At 40.8% G+C, this 24,581-nt stretch overlaps 1 protein-coding gene across 1 annotated transcript; it reads right to left on the minus strand.

Moving 5' to 3' along the window:
- Positions 1-2,532: 2,532 nt before the first annotated feature.
- On the minus strand, positions 2,533-24,477 carry Bkgd (beta-keto-L-gulonate decarboxylase). The gene is made up of 9 exons (XM_090343039.1): positions 24,458-24,477; positions 21,798-21,952; positions 16,310-16,408; positions 12,898-12,971; positions 12,620-12,721; positions 11,110-11,286; positions 8,820-8,969; positions 6,133-6,249; positions 2,533-4,740 (listed from the first exon to the last, which is right to left on the minus strand). The coding sequence occupies exons 2-9, from the start codon at positions 21,850-21,852 to the stop codon at positions 4,567-4,569; spliced, it is 948 nt and encodes a 315-aa protein (XP_090199165.1). The 5' UTR covers positions 21,853-21,952; positions 24,458-24,477; the 3' UTR covers positions 2,533-4,566.
- Between the last annotated feature and the right edge of the window lie 104 nt (positions 24,478-24,581).

Raw genomic sequence — 24,581 nt, forward strand, 5'->3', positions numbered from 1 at the left:
GCCAGCCTGAGTCAGGAATCTGTGAACTTATCTCCAGTTAACCACAAAAAGCAGGAGGTGGACTTATGGCTCAAATGGTGTGGACAAAAAAAAAAAAGACACAACTGGAAATAGTCATGCTCATCACCACCTACAATTATTCTGCATATGCTTTGAAATAAAGAAACTGGGCCTAAATAACTTGCCTTGTTCTCACAGCCATCCTGGTGTCTTGCTTGGATGGTGGGGGCTTTTCACCCACCTCTGAAAGAATTAGACGTGAGATAAGCCATTCTTTTTCTTTGGGCAGTCCTGGGGCTTGGACTTAGGGCCTGGGCACTGTCTCAGCTTCTTTTGCTCAAGGCTAGCTCTCTACCATTGAGTCACACTACTACTTCCAGCTTTTCCAAATGTGGTACTGAGGAATTGAACCCAGGGTTTCATGCATGCTGGGCAAGCACTCTACAATTAACCACAATCCCAGCCTTAAGTCATTCTTTGAATGACTTTGAACTATGATACTAAATCTCATCTTCCTTAGTAGCTAGGATTATGGTGTAGGCCTGGCTCCTTAAAATGTGTATTACTTAGGGGCTGAGAGTTTGGCCTAGTGGTAGAGTGCTTGCCTAGCATGCATGAAGACCGGGGTTCGATTCCTCAGTACCACGTGCATAGAAAAAAGCCGGAAGTGGTGCTGAGGCTCAAGTGGTAGAGCTCTAGCCTTGAGAAAGTCCAAGGACAGTGCTCAGGCCCTGAGCTCAAGCACAGGACTGGCAAAAAAAGAAAAAAAAATATGTATTACTTGGGGGCCGGGAGTTTGGTCTAGTGGTAGAGTGCTTGCCTAGCATGCACAAAGACTGGGTTTCGATTCCTCAGTACCTCATACACGGAAAAAGCCAGAAATGGCACTGTGGCTCAAGTAATGGAGTGCTAGCCTTGAGAAAAGAACCTTAAGGACAGTGCCCAGGCCCTGAGTTCAAGCCTGGCAAAAAACAAATAAAGAAAAACATTGTTTTATTAATTTGTCAGTAACCTAACAACTGCATTTAAAAAGATAATAAAGCTGAGGGTGGTGGCTCATGCCTGCAGTCTGTTATCTCCAATTAAGACCTAGAAAATGAGAAGTGGTGCTGAGGCTTCAGGGGTAGGGTGGTAGGCTGGAGCTAAAGAGCTCAGGGACAACTCCCAGGCCCAGAGTTCAAGCCCCAGGACACCCCCCTCCCCCCCAAAAAAAGATCATGACCTGGGTGCTGGTGGCTAAGGCCTGTAATCCTAGTTAATCAGGAGGCTGAGATCTGAGGATCTTGGTTCAGAGGTAGCTCAGACAGGAAAGTCCATCAGACTCTTACAGTTACCCACCAGAATACTGAAGTGATACTGTGGCTCAAAATAATAGAGTGTTAACCTTGAGCATAAGGAACTCAGAGACAGAGCCCAGGCCCTGATTTCAAGCCCCATGACCAACCCCCCCCCCCCAAAAAAAATGAAAAAGGTTGTGCTGTAGATGTGGCTCCAGGATAGACCACTTGCCTCGAATGAGGAATACTCTGTTGATTTGTGTGTCTTCATCACTTATTTAATTGTGCCTGCTGCATGAACTTTGCCTCCTACTCCACTCAGCTTTCTTGTTCATAGCTGGCTCCATCAACTGAGCCAGACCTCCAAGGTCTTCGCCAGTCTTTTTTGTTGTTGTTTAATTTTTTTTGTTGGTCATGGGTCTTGAACTCTGGGCCTGGGCACTGTCCCTGAGCTCTTCAGCTCAAGGCTAGCACTCTATCATTTGAGCCACAGCACCTCTTCTAGTTTTCTGGTGGTTAATTGGAGATGAGTCTCACAGACTTTCATACCTGGGCTAGCTTTGAACCTCCATCCTCCTGAGTAGCTAGGATTACAGGCTGAGCCACCATCTCTCACCTCATTGTCTTTGCTATCCCAACCAAATTAAAGAATACAAGGTCTCAGTGTGAGGTGGTCACAACAAAACACATCATCCCCTGCTGATTTTTCCTCATTGTCCTTAGTGCCAAATGTGTATTATATCTATATCTATATAGCATATACATAATAGGCACACATTGGCTGGGAGTTTGGCCCTAATGGTAGAGTGCTTATTTAGCATGCACGAAAACCCAGGTTCGATTCCTTGGTACCACATACATAGCAAAAGCCAGAATTGGTGCTGTGGCTCAACTGGTAGAGCTCTAGCCTTGAGGAAAACCCACGGACAGTGCTCAGGCCCTTAGTTCAAGCCCCAGGACTGGCCACAAATCAATCAATTAATCAAAACAAATAATAGGCACACATTTTTTGGTTTCCTGCGTGACAGACACCAAGCTTTTTGCTCAATGTGTGATATAACCATCCACTCTTTTTTATTGAGTGGCTTTTCTGGCCAGACACTGTTAAAGGCATTATGCCTATAATAGTGAGCAAACAACTTGCTGTCATTAGTTTATACTTCAAAATGCAGATAAAGTTTTGAGCATGTACTTGTTAAAGTAATACTAGTATTATTTTTTGTCAGAAGGTAAAATAGAAAAAAAAGTACCAAAATAGTAAATTTTTATTTATTTCTGCTTTAAATTAGTACTTACTTTAACTCTTGAGAATTTTATACCTACAATACATATTAGAAATAGCATACAAATCAAAATAGTACAAATACATTATTTGAAAATATATGCTTAATGTATATGCTTATATATCGTTCTTCAATCAACACATTGTCATTGACAAGAATGGAAAATTGAGCTGGGCACAGTGACTCACACTTGTAATCCTAGCTACTCGGGAAGCTGAGTTCTGAGAATCACAATTCAAAGCAGCCCAAAGCCTAAAAAGTCCAAGAGAGACTCTTATCTCCAATTAACCACTAGAAAAGGGAAGTGGGGCTGTGACTCAAGGGTTAGGGCGGTAATCTTGAGCTGAAAAGCTCAGAGACAGCACCCAGGCTCAGAGTTCAAGCCCAATAACACCCCTCTCCCAACACACACACACACACACAACACAAAGGAAAATTCATTTATGGCTAGTGATTATTATATAAGAAAACCAAGTTCAGGCACCAATAGCTCCCACCTGTAATTTTAATTACTTTGGCTCAAAGTTAACCCAGGAAGAAAAGTCAGGACTCTCTCTAATTAACCAGCAAAAAGCCAGAATGAAAAATAATAATTAAAAAAATGAAAGCTAGGGGCTGGGAGTTTGGCCTAGTGGTAGAGTGCTTGCCTAGCATGCACGAAGACCCGGGTTCGATTCCTCAGTACCACATACATAGAAAAAAGCCAGAAGTGGTGGTGAGGCTCAAGTGGTAGAGCTCTAGCCTTGAGAAAGTCCAAGGACAGTGCTCAGGCCCTGAGCTCAAGCCCAGGACTGGCAAAAAAAAAAAAAAGAAAGCTAGAATGGAGTTGTGGCTCAAGTGACAAGAGTGACAGCAGTGAGCAAAAAGGTGGAATGAATGTACAGACTCTCACCCCCTGAGTTCAAGCCTGGAATCAGTGTACATAGATGCACACAGGAACACACGTACACACAGAACACCAAGGAAAATTCCAACCACTGTAATTAGTAAAAAAAAAAAGTTTGTGTTTTTTGCCAGCGAGGTCAGTCACGCCTGTAACTGCTCAGGAGGCTGAGATCTGAGGATAGCAGTTCAAAGTTAGTCTGAGCACTAAAGTCTGTGAGACCCTTATCTCCAATTAACCACCAGAAAACAAGCAGTGGCACTGTAGCTCAAGGGGTACGGCAGTAGCCTTGAGCTGAAGAGCTCAGGGACAGTGCCCAGGACCAGAGTTCAAATCCCATGACTGATTCCCCCCCCCAAGAAAATTGATTTTCTATTTCATGTATACAGTGAATCATGTTCAGCAACAAATACAGCATATGACATTATAACATCTATGTATTTTGATCCTGGTTCTTATCTCCCCCACTTCTTGCAAACAACCAATAAGGTACAAACTGCTTCTGACAGGCAATCACAATAAAGAACTTGTTGTTAACCAACTTGTTGCTAATGTTTGTGAAAGGCAGATTCTGAGTATGGCATAACTTCACTTAAAGATGACAGCCTCCTACTGCCTACTTTGTTCCATAAAAAAACTATGTTCTGATTTCTAGAGTAGAGTTTTAAAATTCAGTACAAAAATTCAACACGTATCAATATTATAAACACTGATTTTTCTCTAAAAGCTGAAAATAATCTGCCTATTGTCATTGTAAATGTTATTCAGACATGTGCTATTAATTAGTAGGAATTATCATCATTAGTGACTATATGATCCTTTTATCATGATTCTTGTTCATAGTTGAGATAAACATAAACTAGACTTTGCTGATACTGAAGAACAAAAACAGATGTTGACTCAATAAAATGAGTAATAACAAAGAAAATAAACCTCAAATGTTTTTTTCCCAGTAAACTTTCAGACAGACTATGAAGTAATCTATGTCAATATACCTCTTCCTTTGAAATACTATTAACATAGGATTATAATAGAAACGTAATTTTTATTGGACTTTATATTGATATCAATTAACAAACTGATTAATCTGAATAGTTTCTTTTCTAAGAAAGCATCAGCTGATTTAATCTCTCCCAAATGAATGGGTCTCTTTTGGCTGGTCAATTCTGTAGAGAAATTGGGCAGGTGAGAAGTAGCCCAGATACTCCACAGTGTCTGGAGTAGTGTCATAATGGTAATGTCCACCTTCTCCATGCTGACTAAAGAAATGAGTGTGTTCCAGTCGCAAATCAAACCCCTAGGACAACAGAAGTAACTTGTTAGCATGCAACTCTGATTACTTTCATTAGAATTTAAGAGGATGTGGGTATAGTATCTCATGTCTGTAATCCCAGCTGTTCAAGAGGCAGAGATTAGGAGTATCAGGGTTTGAAGGCAGCCTAGTGAAAAGAACCAACACCCCATTTTTTTTTACCCCCTTGGTACTGGGGATTGAATTTGGAGTGTTGCACCTGCTAGGCAAGAACTTTGCCAATGAGCTACATCCAAGACCATGAACACCCAATCTTAATTAGTAAAAAGCTAGATTTGCTGGGACAAGCCTGTCATCCTAGCTATGTAAGAAGCCATGACCGAATATCAAGACAGCTTGGGCAAGACCAGTAAGACCCTATTAAAAACATAACAGCAATAAGGGCTAGGGACATAGCTTAAGTGGTAAAGCATTTGTGTAGCAAGTGCAGAAGCCCTGAGTACAAAAGCAGTACCAAAAATAACTTTTTTGTTGTTGTTTAAAAAGCTTTAAGGGCAGATGTTTTTCATTTATATTACAAAAGTTTGTTTTTGGGGTGTGTGTGTGTGTGTGAGTGTTGTGTATCAAACAACTACTGGGGCTTGAACTCAAGGCTTGGATGTTAACCCTTAGATTCTTTGCTCAAGGCTGGCACTCTTAACATTTGGGCCATAGCTGTACTTCTGGCCTTTTGGTGGTTAATTGGAGGTAAGAGTCTCACTAAATTTCCTGCCTGGGATGGACTTGAACCATGATTCTCAGATCTTCCTCCTAAGTATCTAGGATTACAGATGTGAGCCACCAGCACCTGGCTGGTCTACATTAATTTTTATCCAGTGCATAGAATTAGAATATAAATACCAAATAAGAGATAAGTATAGGCTCTAGTTGTGTTTCTACTATTTCATGGCATGGCTTTAGGTCTTACTGAAAATGCTTGTTACTTCACCTTCTCAAAGGAAAAATCTGCTCTTCCTGGCTCAGAGCAGGAAGCCTCGTATCTCAAGAAAATTGTAATACTCAACTTAACTCCTTAAATAACAGAAACAATTCTAAGAGTATTCTAACATCACCAGAACGGTGGCTCACACCTGTAATCCTAGCTACTCAGGAGGCTGAAATCTGAGGATTGTGGTTCAAGCTAGCCCGGATACTAAAGTCTGTGAGACTCTTATCTCCAATTAACCACTAGAAAACAGGAAGTGGTGCTATGGCTCAAGGGGTAGGGTGGGTGGTAGCCTTGTACTAAAGAGCTCAGGGACAACGCTCAGATCCAGGCCCAGCATCCAAGCCCCACGACAGACAAAAAAAAATTATATATATATATATATATTTTTTTTTTCTAACATCAAGCCATCACTATAGTACACTGTAATTTAAAAGACAGCAAAAACTTACTGGGTCTCTGGAGACAAAAACTGGAAGACAAACCAAAGGAGCCTTCATTTCATAAAAATGCAGCCATTTATTCACCTGTTCATCAGAGTTCAGTGGGCAGGAGGCAAAGTCTGCAGGCTGTAGCAACAAATTATTAAACAAGTAAACAATATAGAGTAACATTAAAAATTAAAGTTTTTTATAATGGCATAATTTGATTCAGTTATACTTTTAAGCCCTCTTATATATTTTACTATTTTTGGTGGTGGTATTAATATACCCAAGTTTTCAAAAAGACAGTGAATCGTTAGGAGCCAGAAGCTCATGTCTGTAATCCAAGCTACTCAGTAGGCTGAGATCTGAGGATCACAGTTCCAAGTCCGTGAGACTTTTGTTGTTGGTGGTGGTGGTCATGGGCCTTGACCTTGGGGCCTAGTTGCTGTCTGGGCTTTTTTACTCAAGGCTCGTGCTCTACCACATTGAGCCACACGTTGGAGATGATAGTCTTACAGACATTCCTGCTTTTTCTTTTTTTAAATAATGTTCAAAAAGTTTTGGAGGTATGTAATGCTTTGTATTAAACCTAGGAGAGACTGATGGAGTATTTTGTATGCATATATGAAAATGTCACAAAGAACCATCCCTTGAATAATCAGCATTTATCAATAAAAAGAAATCTTGACAAAAATAAAAAAGAGAATGAAATCTGGTGCCAGTGGTTCATGCCTGAAATCCTAGCTACTCAGGAGGCTGAGTGCCCAGGATCCCAGTTCAAAGCCAGTCCAGGCAGGAAAGTCTGTAAGACTCATCTCTAACTACCAAAAAGTCAGAAATAGAACTCAAGTGGTAGAGACCAGGTCCTCCTTCCCTCTCTCTCTTCTCTCCTCTCTTTCTTTCTGCCAGTCCTATAGATTGAACACAGTGCCTTTGTGCTGTCCCTAAGCTTTTTTACTAAGGGTAACATTCTACCACTTGAGCCACTCAAAACTTTTTGGTGGTTAATTAAAAATGAGAGGGATGGGAGTGTAGCCTAGTGGTTACAGTGCTCGCCTAGCATGCATGAAGCCCTGGGTCCTATTCCTCAGTACCACATACATAGAAAAAAGTCAGAAGTGGTGCTGAGGCTCAAGTGGTAGAGCTCTAGTCTTGAGAAAGCCCAAGGACAGTGCTCAGGCTCCTGAGTTCAAGCCAGGACTGGGAAAGAAAAAAAACAAAAAAAGAAATGAATTATGTTAAGTGAAATAAGTCAGTCACACAGAAAGATAAATATCACATGATTTCACTTGTAGAATATTAAGAAGATAACCTTAGAAGTTGAAAACAGAGGGGCCGGGAGTTCAGCCTAGTGGTAGAATGCTTGCCTAGCATGCATGAAGACACAGGTTTTATTCTTCGGTACTTTATGAATGCTAATGAAGCACTCTACCACTAAGCCCCATGGTTACTGTCTGGTCAAACAAGTTTAACCTGATTTAAACATAATATATCAAATCTCCAGAAGTGTGTGTGTGTGTGTGTGTGTGTGTGTGTGTGTGTGTGTTGCCAGTTGTGGGGCTTGATTTCTCAGCCTGGGCACTGTCCCTGAACTCTTCAGCTCACTGTCCCTGAACTCTTCAGCTCAAGGCTGTTTGATAACACAGTACCACATAAATAGAAAAAAGCAGGAAGTGGCACTGTGGCTGAAGTGGTAGAGTACTAGCCTTGCACAAAAGAAGCTCAGTGACAGTGTCTAAGACCTGAGTTGAAGCCCAGGACTGGCAAAAAAAAAAGGGGGAGGAGGAAGAAGAGGAACTATATGAGCCTGGGAAGGAGTAGAGCAGGTGAGGGAAAAAGATGGAAGGGGTGTCTAATCAAGAAGCACTAGATATGCTGGGAGTTTGGCCTAGTGGTAGAGTGCTTGCCTAGCATGCACAAAGACCTAGGTTCGATTCCTCCGTACCACATACATAGAAAAAAGCCAGAAATGGTCCTGTGGCTCAAGTGGTAGAGCTCTAACCTTGAGAAAGCCCAAGGACAGTGTCCAGGCCCTGAGTTCAAGGCCCAGGACTGGCCAAAAAAAAAAAAAAAAAGCACTAGATAGGACGGGGAATGTGGCTGAGTGGCAGAGTGCTTGCCTTGCATGCATAAGCCCTAGGTTCAGTTCCTTGGTACTATATGCACAGAAAATGCTGAAAATGGTGCTGTAGCCTAAGTGGTAATGCGTTACCCTTGAGAAAGCTCCAGGACAGTGCCCAGGCCCTGAGTTCAAGCCCCAGAACTGCCAAAAATAAATAAATAAATAAAAATCTAAAAGAAAATTGCAATACTATTACTAGACATCTCAGAATATGATGTATTGAATTTTTTTTTTTTTTGGTAGGTTGGTCGGGGAACTTGAATTCTGGGCCTGGGCACTGTTGCTCAAGCCTACCGCCCACCTCTTGAGCCACAGTACCACTTCCGGTTTTCTGGTGGTTAACTGGAGATTAGAGTCTCATGAACTTTAATGCCGGAGCTGGCTTTGAGCTGCAATCCTCAGATCTCAGCTTCCTGAGTTGCTATGATTACAGGTGTGAGCCACTGCTCCTGGCTACAGAATTTTTTATATTCAAATTTTCAAGTAATCACAACAAAAAAGTATCTTTAGAGATATATATATTTTGAATTCTAAGATGAGGAATATGTGTTCATACACATACCAAAACATAAAACTTACACTGAGCTCTTACCATGATGTGGGCCTTTACTTTTCCCTTTTGAACTAGGAAAGTGCCTCCCATTCCTATAGGTTTGTTTTCATAGTGGTTTTCGAGAGCCTGTCTCATACAAGTCACAAAATTAAGTTGTCCAGTTCTTCTTTTGGCTTTTACTTCAATGACCTACAGGAAACAAACACATTAAATAAGCTATAAAATTGTATGTGGTTAACTACTTAATCAATATCCAAGTGCCACCAAGAAAATATTCTCATTTGTTTAGTACATCCAAATCTGACTTGAGATATCACAGTCCCCTGAAACACTTCTTAAGCAATCATACACGTATATAAACATTACATATATATATATATATATATGCAACTTTGAATACTGTCTTTTCCTTTCCTCCCTTTTTCCTCCCCCCTTTTTCTTACTCTCCCTCCATTTACCCTTTCTCCTTTTTTTGTATGTATGTCAATCCTGAGGCTTGAACTCAGAGCCCATTAGTAAGATTTTTGTTCAGGTACAGTGCTTTAACATTGGAGCCACAGCTCTATTTCCAATGTTTATGTGGGGACTTGGAGATAAGAGTTTCATGGATTTTCCTGCATGGCTGTTTTCAAACCGTGATCCTCCGATCTCAGCCTCCTGAGTAGCTAGGATTATATGCATGAGCCACTGGAGTTTGGCTCTTTTTTAAAATTTGTGCAAACTAACACAGAGCTCATGTGGCTTTTTTGTTCATGGTTGATGTTTCTTGAAGATGCCTTGAATTACACCTCTGTTTCTGTTTTTTTTTTTTTGCCATTAACCAGAGTCTAGCATTTGTATACCCAAGTTAGCTTAAACCATGAACCTTAGCTCAGCCTCTTGAGTAGCTAGAATTATAGCAAGAGACACCATTATCTGACTTATTCATGCTTTTTTTTTTGGGGGGGGGGAGTCATGGGGCTTGAACTCTGGGCCTGGGCACTGTCCCTGAGCTCTTTAGCTCAAGGCTACCTATAGCCAAAGCCCCACTTTCCGTTTTCTAGTGGTTAATTAGAGATAAGAGTCTCTCTTTCCTTAGTGCCCAGGCTGGCTTTGAACCTTGATCCTCACATCTCAGCCTCCTGAGTAGCTAGGATTACAGGGATGAGCCACTGCATCCTGCTCATGCTATCTTGAACAAAGTCCTACACTGAACTCTAAAGAATGACTATATATGTCATGGTGATAGATAGCTGAGGATTTCCTGGAATAAAGGTTAATCTCTGGTAAATGAGGGTGAGGGAGGAATTCAGACACTTTTTCATGTGCTGTAAAACGCTGGACTGTTTTAGTAGGTATTTTTATTTTTCATGATTTCAGCTGTCTCGTTTACAGAAAATGAGCCCTCACATCATGCTACCACTGATATATTCACAGAAAATAAATATGAAGTATATTCACAGAAAATAAATATGAAGTAAAGCACTGATTACTGATTCTCCTTTTCTTTCTTGGTTTTTTTTTTTTTTTGTGTGTGTGTGTGTGTGTGTGTGTGTGTGTGTGTGTGCGCGTCATGGGGCTTGAACTTGGCCTGGGCAATGTCCCTGAGCTCTTCAGCTCAAGGTCACCACCCTACCCTCGAGGCAAACCCCACTTCCCTTTTCTAGAGATTAATTGGAGGTAAGAGTCTCAGGTCCTTTTGTGCCTGAGCTGGCTTTGAACCTTGATCCTCAGATCTCTGCCTCCTGAGTAGCTAGGATTACAGGCATGAGCCACTGTGCCGACTTCTCCTTAATTTTTATTTTTATTTTGTCAGTCACAGGGCTTGAACTCAGGGTCTAGGTGCTATCCCTGAGCTTTTTTGCTCAACACAGACACTCTACCACTTGAGCTACAGCTCCACTTCCAGTTTTTTCTGGTTAATTGGAGATAGGAGTCCATGGACTTTCTTGGCAGATTTGGCTTTGAAATGGATTCTCAGCTCCCAGCCTCCTGAGTAGCTAGGATTACAAGTATGTCACTGATGCCCAGCTAGAAATATATATATACATATATAATATATATATTAAATATATATATATCTTTTTTTTTTTTGGTCAGCTGTGGGACTTGAACTCTGGGTCTGGTGTTGTCCATAAGGTCTTCACCTCAGGCTATTGCCCTACCCCTTGAGCTACAGTGCTACTTCCAATTTTCTGGTGGTTAATTGGAGATAATATTCTAACAGACTTTATTGTCCATGTTGGCTTTGAATTGTGATCCTCAGATATCACCCTCCTGAGTAGTTAGGATTACAGGCATGAGCCACGGCACCTGGACAGAATTCTATATTTTTGTGTACAAGAATCACCTTGCCAGGTTGGCCCTCACTGGCAAAAAGATTAGCCAGTAAAGCACATCCAAAATCATGATATTTCTCACTGTACTTCTCTAGTAGGCACCCTCCATCTGCAGGGTTAATCCGAGCAAAGTAACTTCTGTTCATAGGAGGGTTGTGTTCACTTTCTGTTTGTACAATTGGCATAAACTAAAAAGGAAAAAAAAGGGCAGTTAGTACATATAAACTTAGAAATATCATACACACACATACACCTATCTATCTACCTATAGATAGATAAATAGATAGATAGATAGATATCCAATCCTGGGGCTTGAACTCAGGGCCTGGGCATTGTCCTTGAGCTTTCTCAAGGCTAGTTCTCTACCACTTAAGCCACAACACCACTTTGGCTTTTTCTGTTTATGTGGTACCAAGGAATTGAACCCAGGGCTTTGTGCATGCTAGGCAAGACCTCTACCACTAGGCCACACTCTAGGACTCTTTTTTCTTTTTTGTTGGTCATGAGGCTTAAACTCTGGACCTGGGTGCTATCCCTGAGCTCTTCAGCTCAAGGATCCAGCTCTACCATATTGAGCCACAGCGCTACTTCCTGTTTTCTGTTGGTTAATTGGAGACAGGAGTCCTTAGCTCAGCCCTTGAGAAGCTAGGATTACAGGTGTGAGCCACACCAGTGCCAGGCTACCTGTTTTTTTTTTTTTGTTGTTGTTGTTGTTACATGTTTCTTTGGGGGGTTGATCTTGGAGCTTGAACTCTGGGCCTGGGAGCTGTCCTTGAGCTCTTCAGCTCAAGGCTACTGCCCTACCCCTTGAGGCACAGTGCCACCTCCAGTTTTCCAGTGGTTAATTATAGATGAAAGTCTCTGTCTCCCAGTCTCACAAGATCCTCAGATCTCAGCTTCCAGCATAGCTAGGATTGTGGGCAGGAGCCAGTGCCCGGCCTGGCTACCCTGTTCTTACTCCACCATCCCTTCCCTTCTTTCCTTCCCCTTTCCCTTTCTCTTCATTTCTTTGAGGAAAGATCCCTTTTTGTTTTTTTGTTTACCAGTCCTGGGGCTTGAACTCAAGGCTTAGGCTCTGTCCTTGAGCTTTCTCAAGGCTAGTCCTCTACCACTTGAGCCACAGCACCACTCAGGCTTTTTCTGTATATGTGGTTCCAAGGAATCAAACCTAGGGCTTCATGCATGCTAGGAGAGCATTCTACCACTAGGCTATGCTCCCAGTCCCCAAAGAAATTTGACACTTCAAGGTCTTCCCAGAAGACCCAGGTTTAGCTCATATAAAGTTGAATCTATTCCTTAAGGAAAATTTGAAACTAAAGATTACTGGTCCACTATTGTTGTACCTACTGGAGCATATGCTATGTACTTCAAATCTGTATGAAACAGTTGTACATATGTAGAAAGATCTGATTTCAACTACTTAAAATTCACCCCCCAAAAAACTAGGCTGATGGATAGGGCAGTAAAAAAGAAAAGACAAACCAAACATGAAATCAATAGAATAATTATGTGTATGCTGACCTCAGAATTGAACCCAAGAGTTTGAAATGGGCCTGCCCCTGCTCCAAGAATAAAAGCTCCAGGTAGCTTGATATCTTTTGCAATCTTATTCAGATCATAAACCTATAATGAAGATAAAATATTTAGATCAGAACATACAAATTTCATAACTTCCTCTTTATAACCAAGTACTATAACACTTTGCCTAACTACATTGATCAATCTTCTTATAATACAGAGGAATCAACCCAGTTTCTGCCATCTTCAGTGAGAAAGGGAAGAGTAAATCTTACACTTACTTTTTTCTTATTTACAAGAGGCAGTAAGTATGGCACACCTCCTACTTCTGCAATTCTGGTTTTCCCACAGATGCCTATAAAAAACACATGCCATCTTAAAATTAGGTAAGCATACAACTTTAGTATAAAATGCCAGAAGACAATAATTTAATTTATGAATAGCACACCACTTCTCTATCCTCCTACTTTTACAAACAGCAGGGATTGGAAGATATAACTAGAACATATGTCGTATTTTAGCTGTGCCTACAATATTTTCATCTCTAAGTACTGCTTGATACAGTTGGCAGAATACAAGTAACTAAAAGCTACTGACAGGTTCAGTTTTAATTTCACCTTTGTTCAGACTGGATAAAATTTCTAGAACTAAGTCTATAATGTCATAAGATTCTAAAATCTATTTGTTTTGCAGTGGGAGGGTCATTCCTTTCTTCCCTTTTGCCCTCCTTTCTTCTTTTGGCTAGATCTTTTTTGTTTTTTTTTTTAAACATAAAAACAACTTACTGTGGTTGAATGGTAACTCTTTTGTATCACTAAAGATAATAAAACACATAATTAAAAAAAGAAAAAAAAAACACAACTCACTCTGGTATAAACAGATTTTTCGTATGTGTACACCAGTCCTGGGGAGTGAACTTAAGACCTAGGGACAGCTCTTTAGCTTCTTTTTCTTTCTTCTTCTTTTTTTATTGGCCAGTCCTGGGGCTTGAACTCAGGGCCTGAGCACTGTCCTTGGGCTTTTTCAAGGCTAGAGCTCTACCACTGGAGCCCCAGCACCACTTCTGGCTTTTCTATGTATGTGGTACCGAGGACTCAAACCCTGGATCTTCATGAATGTTAGGAAAGCACTCTACCACTTAGGCCAAACTCCCAGGCCCGAGCTCTTAAACTTTTTCTTTCTTTCTTTCTTTCTTTTCTTCTTTTTTTTTTTTTTTGCTGAAGCATACACTCTATCACTTGAGCTACAATTCTAATTCTGGCATTTTGGTGATTAATTGAAGATTAATAGACCTTTCTTCATAGCTTTGAGTCACTATCATCAGATCTCAGCATGCTGAGTAGCTAGGATTACTAGCTTGAGCCACAGGTGCCCTGGCAGAATATATAGGTTTTACATCTATATTGGGAAATATTTTTGTGAGTTTATTTCTAGTAGTTTTTTTGTTTTGTTTTGTTTTAGTGGGTCATGGGGCTTGAACTTGGCTGGGCACTGTCCCTGAGCTCTTCAGCTCAAGACTACTTCCCTACCCCTGGGTCTGGGCATTATCCCTGAACTCTACAGCTCAAGGCTGCAGCCCTACCCTTGAGCCAAGCCCCACTTCCCATTTTTCTAGAAGCTAATTGGAGATAAGGGTCTCAGGTTCTTTTGTGCCCCTGGCTAGCTTTGAACCTTGAACCTCAGATCTCAGCCTCCTGAGTAGCTAGGATTACAGCCGTGAGCCACCATGCCAGGCTTTTTTTTTTTTTTTTTTAATTTCCAGTACTTGAACTGGGCACTGTCCTTGGCCACCTTTTACTCAAGGCTAGCACACTCTGCCACTTGAGTCACAGAACCACTTCTAGCTTTTTCTGTGTATGTGGGTAACAGAGAATTGAACCTAGGGCTTCATGCATACTGGATGATCAGGCTAGCAGTAGGCCATGTTCCCAGTCCCCACACAAACACTTATAAGGTCTTTCTTGTAAATGGGGACTTAGGAAATGTTTTCCGTGTAAATTATTCATAGACAAGGTTCTCAGAAATGACAGGGATGTCTGAGAAGTCACTAGGAATTGCTTTTGAGTCTTTGGCTCAGACCAAGTGTAGAAAAACCATTAGGGAACTAAGCAGTCAGGTAAGACAGCTAATAATAGTGACTACAGAGAAGAAAGACAAGAAATTATTGGTAGACATTCCTTTAAGGAGCTGAAAATATATCAGTATTATATACTAAGAAAGAGAGATCCTGAAGGCATAGAAATTTCAAAGTTGCTATCTCAATGTAACAATTCAAACGGATAAATAGAAAAACTAAGAGGGTTATACTAAACAAGAAGAGTTTAAGTCTAAATGGTTCCAAAATGCTAAAAGAATGTTTTAGAATTTACTACTTACAATCAGACTTTTTGATTGTGTCTGTTTAGGTATGCAGGTATGCTAGTACTGGGACTTGAGGCTTGAACTCTGGTGCTGTCCCTTAGCTCTTTTGCTCAAGGATAGCACTCTTCCACTTTGGACAACAGCTCCACTTCCAGTTATCTGGTGGTAAACTGGAGTAGGAGTCTTTTGGACTTTCCTTCGTGGGCTGGTTTTGAACCACCATCCTCAGATCTCAGCCTCCTGATTAGCTGGGGTTCCAGGTGTGGACCATCAGCATCTGGCCCAGATACCTTGTTAATAAAAGCTATCAATTACGTAATAAAAGAGCAATAGCTTTAGTAGAAGGACTTCTAAGTCCTGCCTTTGGGACTCATACTTAGTTTATCTTTTCTCAGCTTTAATTTACTTTTCTATGTTTGCAACTAATACCTTGCAGTATTAAGTTTAACGTTAAGTCATCAAAATGGGCATCTATCACAATGACACATTATGATAAAGAACCAATATTAATTTCCTTCCCTTCTCACTTCAAATAGTACACCCATTTTGCCAGTGTATCACTTGGCAAATTTGTTGGAAGTATTTAATAAGTGAATTAAATATAAGTTTTTTAAGATCCTTTCTGGTATTAATCAATAAAAACAAAAATTAAAGTTAGTGTACTATTCATTTGGACAATTAAAAACAATTGTGATATCAGGACACGATGTGAACATTCTTAGCCAGGATTTCACAGTAGTTCATGAAATGCATTGCGTGCACACGCACACACACGCACACATACGATTTTAGCTACTGAGGACTGGGGGAATGGGGATATTCCTCAGCTGGCTAAAGTTCAAATACTAGTACTACAAAAAAAGTTTCTAGCTTATTGAACATCTACTATATAACCAGTAAAGCACATAAAACGTGGGTGTAAAGTGAAAATTGACTAACATTAAAAAGAAATGAACATAGAAAGGCAAAAGTTAGCCTGTAAGTTTTAATAATATCCTCTATTTAATTTTATTTATTTATTTTTTGTCAGTCATGTGACTTGAACTCTGGACCTGGGTGCTGTCCTTGAGCTCTTCAGCTCAAGACTACCGCCCTACTCCTTGAGCCATACTGCTACCACTAAGTATCTGGTGGGTAATTGGAGGTAAGAGTTTCATGGACTTTAGTGACTGGGATGGCTTTGAACCAAGATCCTTAGATCTCAGCCTCCTAAGTAGCTAGGATTAGGGGCATAAGTCATGATGCCCAGTTTTCTTCTATTTTAGTAATTTAAAAAACGATATGAGCTTAGACAAAGTGAAAACTAAAAGCACATTGAAAAAACTTGCTTACCTTTTACAGGAAACATAAATGGTTCCTTAGTCAAATCAGGACAATCAACTACAGACACCTGGACATCAGCAAAGTTATCTTTCAGCCCATTCTGCAAAACTAATAAACACATTAACATGAAGTCAAAAATGGGCATTTTAAATCTTCCCTTAAGTTTTCTGTGTTTCTTACTGGCAACCTATACTTATTTTTAAAAGAAAGAGAAGTGGTCTTCTTTTCTTTTTTCTCCGCCCCCCCCCCCCCCACTCCTGGCACTGTCAGTTGTACAGCTTGAACTCAGGACCAAGGTGCTGTTCTCTAGCTTGTTTGCCTAAGGCTAGCACTCTACCACATTGAGGCACAGCTCCACTTCTTGGTTTTCTGGTGGTTAAATGAAGATAAGAGTCTCATATACTTTCATGGCTGGGCTGGCCTGGAACCATGATCCTCAGATCTCCGACTTCTGAGTAGCTAGGATTATAGATATGAGCCATCTGCACTTGGTTTCTCATATATATATGTATATATATGTATGTATATGTATATATGGGCTTTTTTTTGCCAGTGGTGGGGCTTGAACTCAGGGCCTAAGCACTGTCCTTGGACTTTTTCTTGAGGCTAGAGCTCTACACTTGAGCCAGGGCACCACTTCCAGCTTTTATTTTTTTCTATGTATGTAGTACCAAGGAATCAAACCCGTGTCTTCATGCATGCTAGGCAAGCACTCTACCACTAGGCCAAACTCCCGGCCCGGTTTCTCTTTTATTTTTAATATTTATTTACTTACTTTGGTACTGGTACTAGGTCTTGAAGTTATGGCCTGGGCTCTCTCAGCTTTTCTGCTCAAGGGTGACATGCTACTACTTGAGCTGACTTTTTTTGTGGGTCATGGGGGGCTTAAACTGGGCACTGTCCCTGAGCTCTTCAGCTCAAGGCTATTGCCCTACCCCTTGAGCCACAGCCCCACTTCCAGTTTTCTAGCAGTTAATTGGAGATCAGAGTCTTTAGTGCCCAGGCTGGCTTTGAACTGTGATACTCAGATCTCAGCCTCCTGAGTAGCTAAGATTACAGGCGTGAGCAGATTGGCTTTTTGTTGGCTGACTGGAGATGAATCTCATGGACTTTTCTATCTGGGTTGTTTTTCAACCTCAGTTCTCAGATCTCAATCTCCTGATTAGCTAGGATTATAGGCATGAACCACCAGCACCCAACTTTTTAGATATATATATATATATATATATATTAATTTCAGTGCATAGAGGGGTTACAGTTATATTCGCCAGATAGAGGGTGCATTACTTCTCATGCATTGATATTCCTTCTTATGTTTTTGTCCCCATTCTCCTCCCCCACCCCTCCCCTCATTTTTCCCCTCCTATTTCAAATAAACAAGTAACAAAGTGGGATGCTGTAACAATATGAGATTAGCCAAAGGGCAACACAAATGAAGAGAGAAAAACATAATACATAAAGAATAACAGTCACTTATAATTAAGCTCTTGGTTTCATGTCCTGGAGGCCTCATCCTATAAGGCCTTATGTTTCCAGGGTTTGAGCTATTGTAATCCTCTGCTAGGAGTGTTTTAGATGTGTACTAATTATTACAGATGAGGGAAACCATTGAGCCTATGTTCCTTTGGGTGTGGCTTACGTCACTTAATGTGATTTTTTTTCCAAGTCTTTGCATTTCCTTACAAATGGTGTGATGTCATTCTTTCTGATAGTGGTATAGAATTCCATTGTGTATAGATACCACATCTTGTTGATCTACTCATCAACTGAGGGGCAAGTAAGTTGGTTCCATATCTTCGCTATGGTAAATAGCAGCACCCAACTTTTTTTTTTTTTTTGGCCAGTTGTGGGGCTTGAACTCAGGGCCTGAGCACTGTCCTTGGACATTTCTCAAGGCTAGAGCTCTACCAGTTGAGCCACAGCACCACTTCCAGCTTTTTTTCTATGTATGTGGTACCAAGGAATCGAACCCGGGTCTTCGTGCATGCTAGGCAAGCACTCTACCACTAGGCCAAACTCCCGGCCCAGCACCCAACTTTTTAAAGTTACTATTATTTTTTTTTCAGTGTTATTCTAGGGATGAAATCCATGTCCTAAGGCATGCTAAGAACAAGTTCTACCACTGAGCTGTCCAAACCCCCAAGCTGATAAGTGATTTTACTAATAAATATTAGACTTTAATATCATAAAAAAACAAAATGTATACAAATGCCCATAAATAGCACTGTGATTCCAAAGCAGTAAAGATAATAGACATTCTTCCTTTGAGAAAATGGATTTCTATTGATATGTACGTATTTAAGCTCTTTAAAAAAAAGTAATGAATTACATGTCACAGCTTCAGCAAAGGTTACTACAAAAGGCTAAACTAAGGACACCTAAGAGTAAAGACTATATAACTTTTCATTCAAACACATATAACTGATTTAGGTGAAGAAGATTAGTATAGTAGTTACCTCTTAGAATAGAGAGATTGACTGGAAAGGTTCATGAAGAAGCCTTCTAGGATGCTGTATTTTGATCTGGGTGGTAGTTACATGGGTGTAAATATAGATGAACAATAAATAAGCTGCTACTTACAATGAGTTTACTTGCTGATGGTAACTATGCCATAGTTGCATTTAAATTTAACTATACCATAGTTAAAATGTAGACAAGCATAGTTGTCTCTCAAGTTACAAATCTAAGAGCAATGAATTTGCAAAGACCCAAAAGCTTGATAAAAGTTCCAATAGTAGCCGAGCATGGTGGCTCATGCCTGTAATCCTAGCTACTCAGGAGGCTGATATCTGAGGATCTCAGTTCAAATCCAGCCCAGGCACAAAAAGACCTTGAGAGTCTTATCTCCAATTAATCACTAGAAAACGGGAAGTGAGGTTGTGGCTCGGATAGCCTTGAGCTGAAGAGCTCAGGGACAGTGTCCAGGCCTAGAGTTCAAGCCCCATGACCCCCCCCCAAAAAAAAAAAGTTTCAATAGTAATGTCATACTCTGAAACACAAAGTCAGCCTAAATTTTGCCATATAGATAGTCCATATCAGACGCATTCCTTACATAAAAACCAAGCCAAACTGGAAAATTCCTCTACTTTGACTAGAATTATGAGTATATAAACATTCAGTGTATAAATATGACTCAAAACATTATCTTTTTTATCAGTTACAATGGGACCAGTTCTTATTATAAGATAACTTAGGTTACATTTCTATTTTTTTCATATATTTTTAATTGTAATTAATAGAAGGGTTACATTATATTCACCAGATAGAAGGTGCATTACATTACTTCACATACATTGATACCCTTTCTCATGTCATGGTCCCCATTTTCCTCCCCCCCTGCCCTCCGCCGCTCATGTTGTTTTCCCCTCTTCCCTATCCAATTTCAAATAACCCATCAAGCATATACACAATATATCAGATAACAAGGTGAAATACTCTAACAATATGAGATAACCAAGGGACAGCAAAAGAGATGAGAGATAACATAGCACATTAAGGACAACAATCAGTCATTATATGGCTTTTGTTTCTATATCTTGGAGGTCCTTTCATTTAGCATCATACTATCTGGCCTGATGTATCTAAGTTCTGTTCTATGTTACATTTCTATTTTATGGGGAGCACATTCTATACATATAAAAGGAGTCTAGAAACATAAAAACACCAGAGAAGACTGATAGAGAAAAGAAAAGATTCTTGGCTATACTGTCATATAGGAGATGACAGAAAGACTGATCTAAAGAGAAATATAGGTCCAAAATATGGTTAACACTTTACTAGCTACCATTCAATTAGAACAACAAAAACAACAACAACAAAGAAAAAACTAGGTATCAATGGCTCAGGACTGTAATTCTAGCTACTCAAAAGGCAGAGTTCTAGCACCAGTACCAGCACAAAACAAAACAAAACACACCCAGGAAACTTCTAAGAGGAAAGCAACAAAAAAACAAGTACACAGGGGCTGGGAGTGTAGCTTAGTGGTAGAGTGCTCACCTAGCATGCACAAAGCCCTGGGTTCAATTCCTCAGTACAACATACTTAGAAAAATCTAGAAGTAGTGCTGTGGCTCAAGTGGCAGAGCACTAGCCTTGAGCAAAGGTGTCCAAGGACAGTCCCCAGGCCCTGAGTTCAAATCCCAGAACTGGCAAAAATAAAATAAAATGAATATATATAGCTGGGTGCAGTGGCTCACACCTGTGGTCCTAGCTACTCAGGAGGCTGAGATCTGAGGATCCAGGTTCAAAGCCAGACCAGGCACAAAAGTCTCCAACAAACCACCAGAAAACCAGAAGTGATGCTGTAACTCAAGTGGTAGAGTGCTACTCTTGAGCTACCGAACTCAGAACAGTGAGGTGGCCCAAAGTTCAAGCTCCACAGTGGACAAAACAAAAGAGAGTGCACTTCTTGGCTTTCATCCTGCCAGGAGAAGAGACCAACTATCAGGTCAATGTACTTTGAAAAGTAGCAGCTTTATGACTCTATTTCTTCCTTTTTCTCATTTATCTTTTCTCCTAATTTCATTAGGAAGCTGCTTGAAATTCTTCTCCAAACAAGGTAAAATACACATACACTGAAATCTAAGGAAGTTTATTTCCAGGCAGCCAAGTTAGAAGGTTGGGGATAAGCATATTTGGGAACATGGTTAACAGGCTTATAGTTAAATATTATTGTAACTGGTAAAAAGTTAAAGCACAATTGTGCACCTCTTTGGACATCACATATATTTAAATCTTGGAATACCAGTCCCTTTCCTTGTGTAAAGCTAGTGTCATCAAGCATGTATAAATGATGAATTTTTCTTTTTTTTAAAGAGAAACAGAATTTTGAATTTTCTCAATAAAAACAAAACAAAACCAAAAAAAATCAGTGCAGGCTGGAGCCAGTGGCTCTCCCCTGTAACCCTAGTTACTCAGGAGATTGAGATCTGAAGATTGCAGTTCAAAGCCAGCTTGGGCAGGAAAGCCCATGAGACTATCTTCAACCACAACAACAATAACAAACAAACAAGCAAAAAACCTGTCAGAATACTAGGAAGTGTAGCTGTGGCTCAAGGGGTAGAATGCTAACTAACCTTGAGCAAAAAAGAAGCTCAAGTTGTCAGAAGCTGGGTGTCAGTGGCTTATGCCTGTAATTCTGGTTACTCAAGAGGTTGATAACTGAGGATCGAGGTTCAAAATCAGACCAGGCAGGAAAATCCATAAGACTTCTGTCTCTAACCACTCAGAAAACTGAGAAGTGGAGCTGTGGCTCAAAGTGGTACAGTGCTAGCCTTGAGCAAAAGAGCTCAGAGATAGCACCCAGGCCCTGAGTTCGAGCCCTAGGACTGGTATAAAACAAAATAGTACAGAACAGATATATAGAAATGGAAAATTCTGTATGGAAAGTACCATTTCAACAACCAAGATAAAGACATAGATAAGGAGTAAAATATGTTTAAATAATTTTTTTTACCTTAAAATAGATCTTAAATATCCAAAGTTACTATAATTTTTACCTCCAGCAAGCTCCTCCAGACTTGGCACATGAAAAGAAAACTCATTACAAGCCATGTTTCCTTCTTCCTCTTCAGATGGGAGGTAACACAGATGAAGCTGGTGTTGGCTAATACAAGAAGAGTTTATAGTGCTATCAGCAAGAACAGCCACTCTTCTATAAATGAACAATTAAACAGTTATGCAACCATAGAGGGCAAAAGGCATTTTGAATTACCTATCCTCAGAGTTCAGTTACATAAACAGAGCAAAGAGCATTCAGAAAGGCAATCATAGCTTCTAGCATTTAGTATTTCAACTGAGTAATGCCCAGTGACCTAATACTATTCTTTTTTGTTGTTGTTGTTGTTGTCCTGGGGATCAAATCCAGGGCCTCATGCATACAAGGCAAGCATTCTACCACAGAGCTGTATTTCCAACCACTGTTATATTCTATGTATCTATGTATCTATGTATGTATGTATGTATGTATGTATGTATGTATGTATGTATCTATCTATCTATCTATGTATCTATCTATCTATCTATCTATCTTATCTTATCTATGATATACCAGATTAAGGCACTAGGAAAAGCCTGGAGTTTGGGGTATGCAGTTAGTGCTGTCAGTATACTGAAATTCTTAACCATGTATGTGTATATCTACACACTCCCAAATGTGTATTTGTGTGTGTTTGTGTGATGTAGGGGATTGAACCCAGGGCCATGTACACTAGGCAAAAAAACCAAAAAACAATACTACTATACCATCACCCCATAACTTTTTATTTGAAATTGTGGTGTTGTTGTTATTGGTGTTTTTGTGTGTGTGTGTGGGGGGGGGGTCATAGGGCTTGAACACGACCTGGGCACTGTCCCTGAGTTCTTCAGCTCAAGGCTACCACCCTACCCTTGAGTCAAGCCCCATTTCCCGTTTTCTAGAGGTTAACTGGAGATAAGAGTCTCAGGTCTTTTTGTGACTGGGCTGGCTTTGAACTTTGATCCTCAGATCTCAGCTTCCTGAGTAGCTAGGATTACAGGTGTGAGCCACCACACCCAGCTTAAAATTGTGTTTTGTCTAAGAGAAGTCTCATAGGTCAGTTAGGCATGAGCAGAACAATAAAGACATACAATCTATATGTCTTCTACACACCTTGCCACCACATTCACATTCACATTCACATAAGGTGCTTGTACAGAGAGTTCAGAACTCTCGTGGACCCACAATGTGAGGAGCTTCATAAAACCTCCACACTGTTGGATTTCATAGAATGTGTGACTATGCCAAGGAGCGGGAAGGGGTGGCCCGGGAGTGTGGCAGAGTGCTTGCTTAGCATGCATGAAGCCCTGGATTTGATTCTTTGGGACCACATACACAGAAAAAGTAAGAAGCAGTGCTGTGGCTTAAGTGGCAAAGCACTAACCTTGAGCAAAAGTGCTCAAGGACAGCAAGGACAGTGCCCAGGCCCTGAGTTCAAGCCCCAAGAATGTTTTTTGTTGACCCTGCCCAGCCATAAAGTCTGCAAGATTCTTTTTTTTTTTTAACAATAAAAACATTATATGTGAGCAGGGAGCAGTGGCTCAAGCCTGTAATCCTAGCTACTCAGGAGGCTGAGATCTGAGGATCTGAGGATTTAGTGCCCAGGCACTAAAAAGTTGGTGAGATTCTTATCTCCAATTAATCACCAGAAAATTGGAAGTGTTGCTGTGGGTCAAATAAATAGCAAATTTTTAAACACCTAGGCCAAGATCAATGCAATTCCACAGAAAAGCTTGTATTTTCCTATCTTTTGTTTTGGGTAATGTAGAACACCAATTGGGATCCTCCTCACGTTTAGATATGTGTGCACACCTGCTATTTTAGTGTTGATAGTGACACTTCTCCCCTTTTCCTCTAGTAAGGGGTTTGCATTTTCAGTTTGTACTGAGCCTGTCCAAGAGTGCTCCTCCTTTCAAGTACAGATGAATGTGACAGTTTGTGAGACAAGCAAAAGGTCCTGGAACTGGAGCACACGGTAACTTCAGACTGTGGAAGGGCTGCCTACAAGATCAGACTAAAAAAACCTTTTTGCCTTAATTTAGATTTAGACTCAGTGCCTCCTAATTACTTGGCTTGTTCCCTCACCACTGGCATTCTACTTGAGCCATGCCTCCACAAGCCTGCAGTTTCAGCTTTTTGCTTTAGTGGAGAGTTTCGAGGACTTTTCTGCACTGTGTTACCCTGAAGCCTGATCTTCCAGATTTCAGCTTCCTGTAGCTCCGAGTACAGGTGAGCTACTGGCCCCTGGCTTGTCTTTTCGCTTTTAAAAATAAACCTTTTGTTTTAGAACTATAAAAAAAAAATAAGCTAGGTTTACAGGTGTGAACTACTGAAGTCTGGCAGGATCAGGATCAGACTTATTTGGAGTTGTTCAATGTTTTCCTTTTTTTGAAACAACAACAACAAAATCTATTTCTTTTGGGGGGGGGAATAGTCACAAATAGGAACTTGAAAGTAGGAGGAAGCCTCCAGCTCATGCCAGAAGGCAAGGCCGGCCCAGGAGGGGTCCAGGCCTGCACCGCAGGGCTGCAGCCCGAAGGCCACGCCTTACCTCGGCTCCAGGGGAACCCCAGGAAACACAGGTAACGTCCTGGGTTCACAGCCAGCCCACCCACACGGTTCCGCCACGCCACGCAGTCCTACCCGCTAAGACGTCTAAGTGTGAGGCTCACAGCGCTGGGCGGGAGGCCTGGGTACCCGAGCCCGCCCCGAGGTCCCGCCTCCCATCGCCCCACCCGCCCCTGAGAAACCCCGCCCCATGCCCCGC

This window comes from Megascapheus bottae, chromosome 12 (assembly GCF_031878675.1).
Source record: "Megascapheus bottae isolate mThoBot1 chromosome 12, mThoBot2.hap1, whole genome shotgun sequence".
NCBI lineage: Eukaryota > Metazoa > Chordata > Mammalia > Rodentia > Geomyidae > Megascapheus > Megascapheus bottae.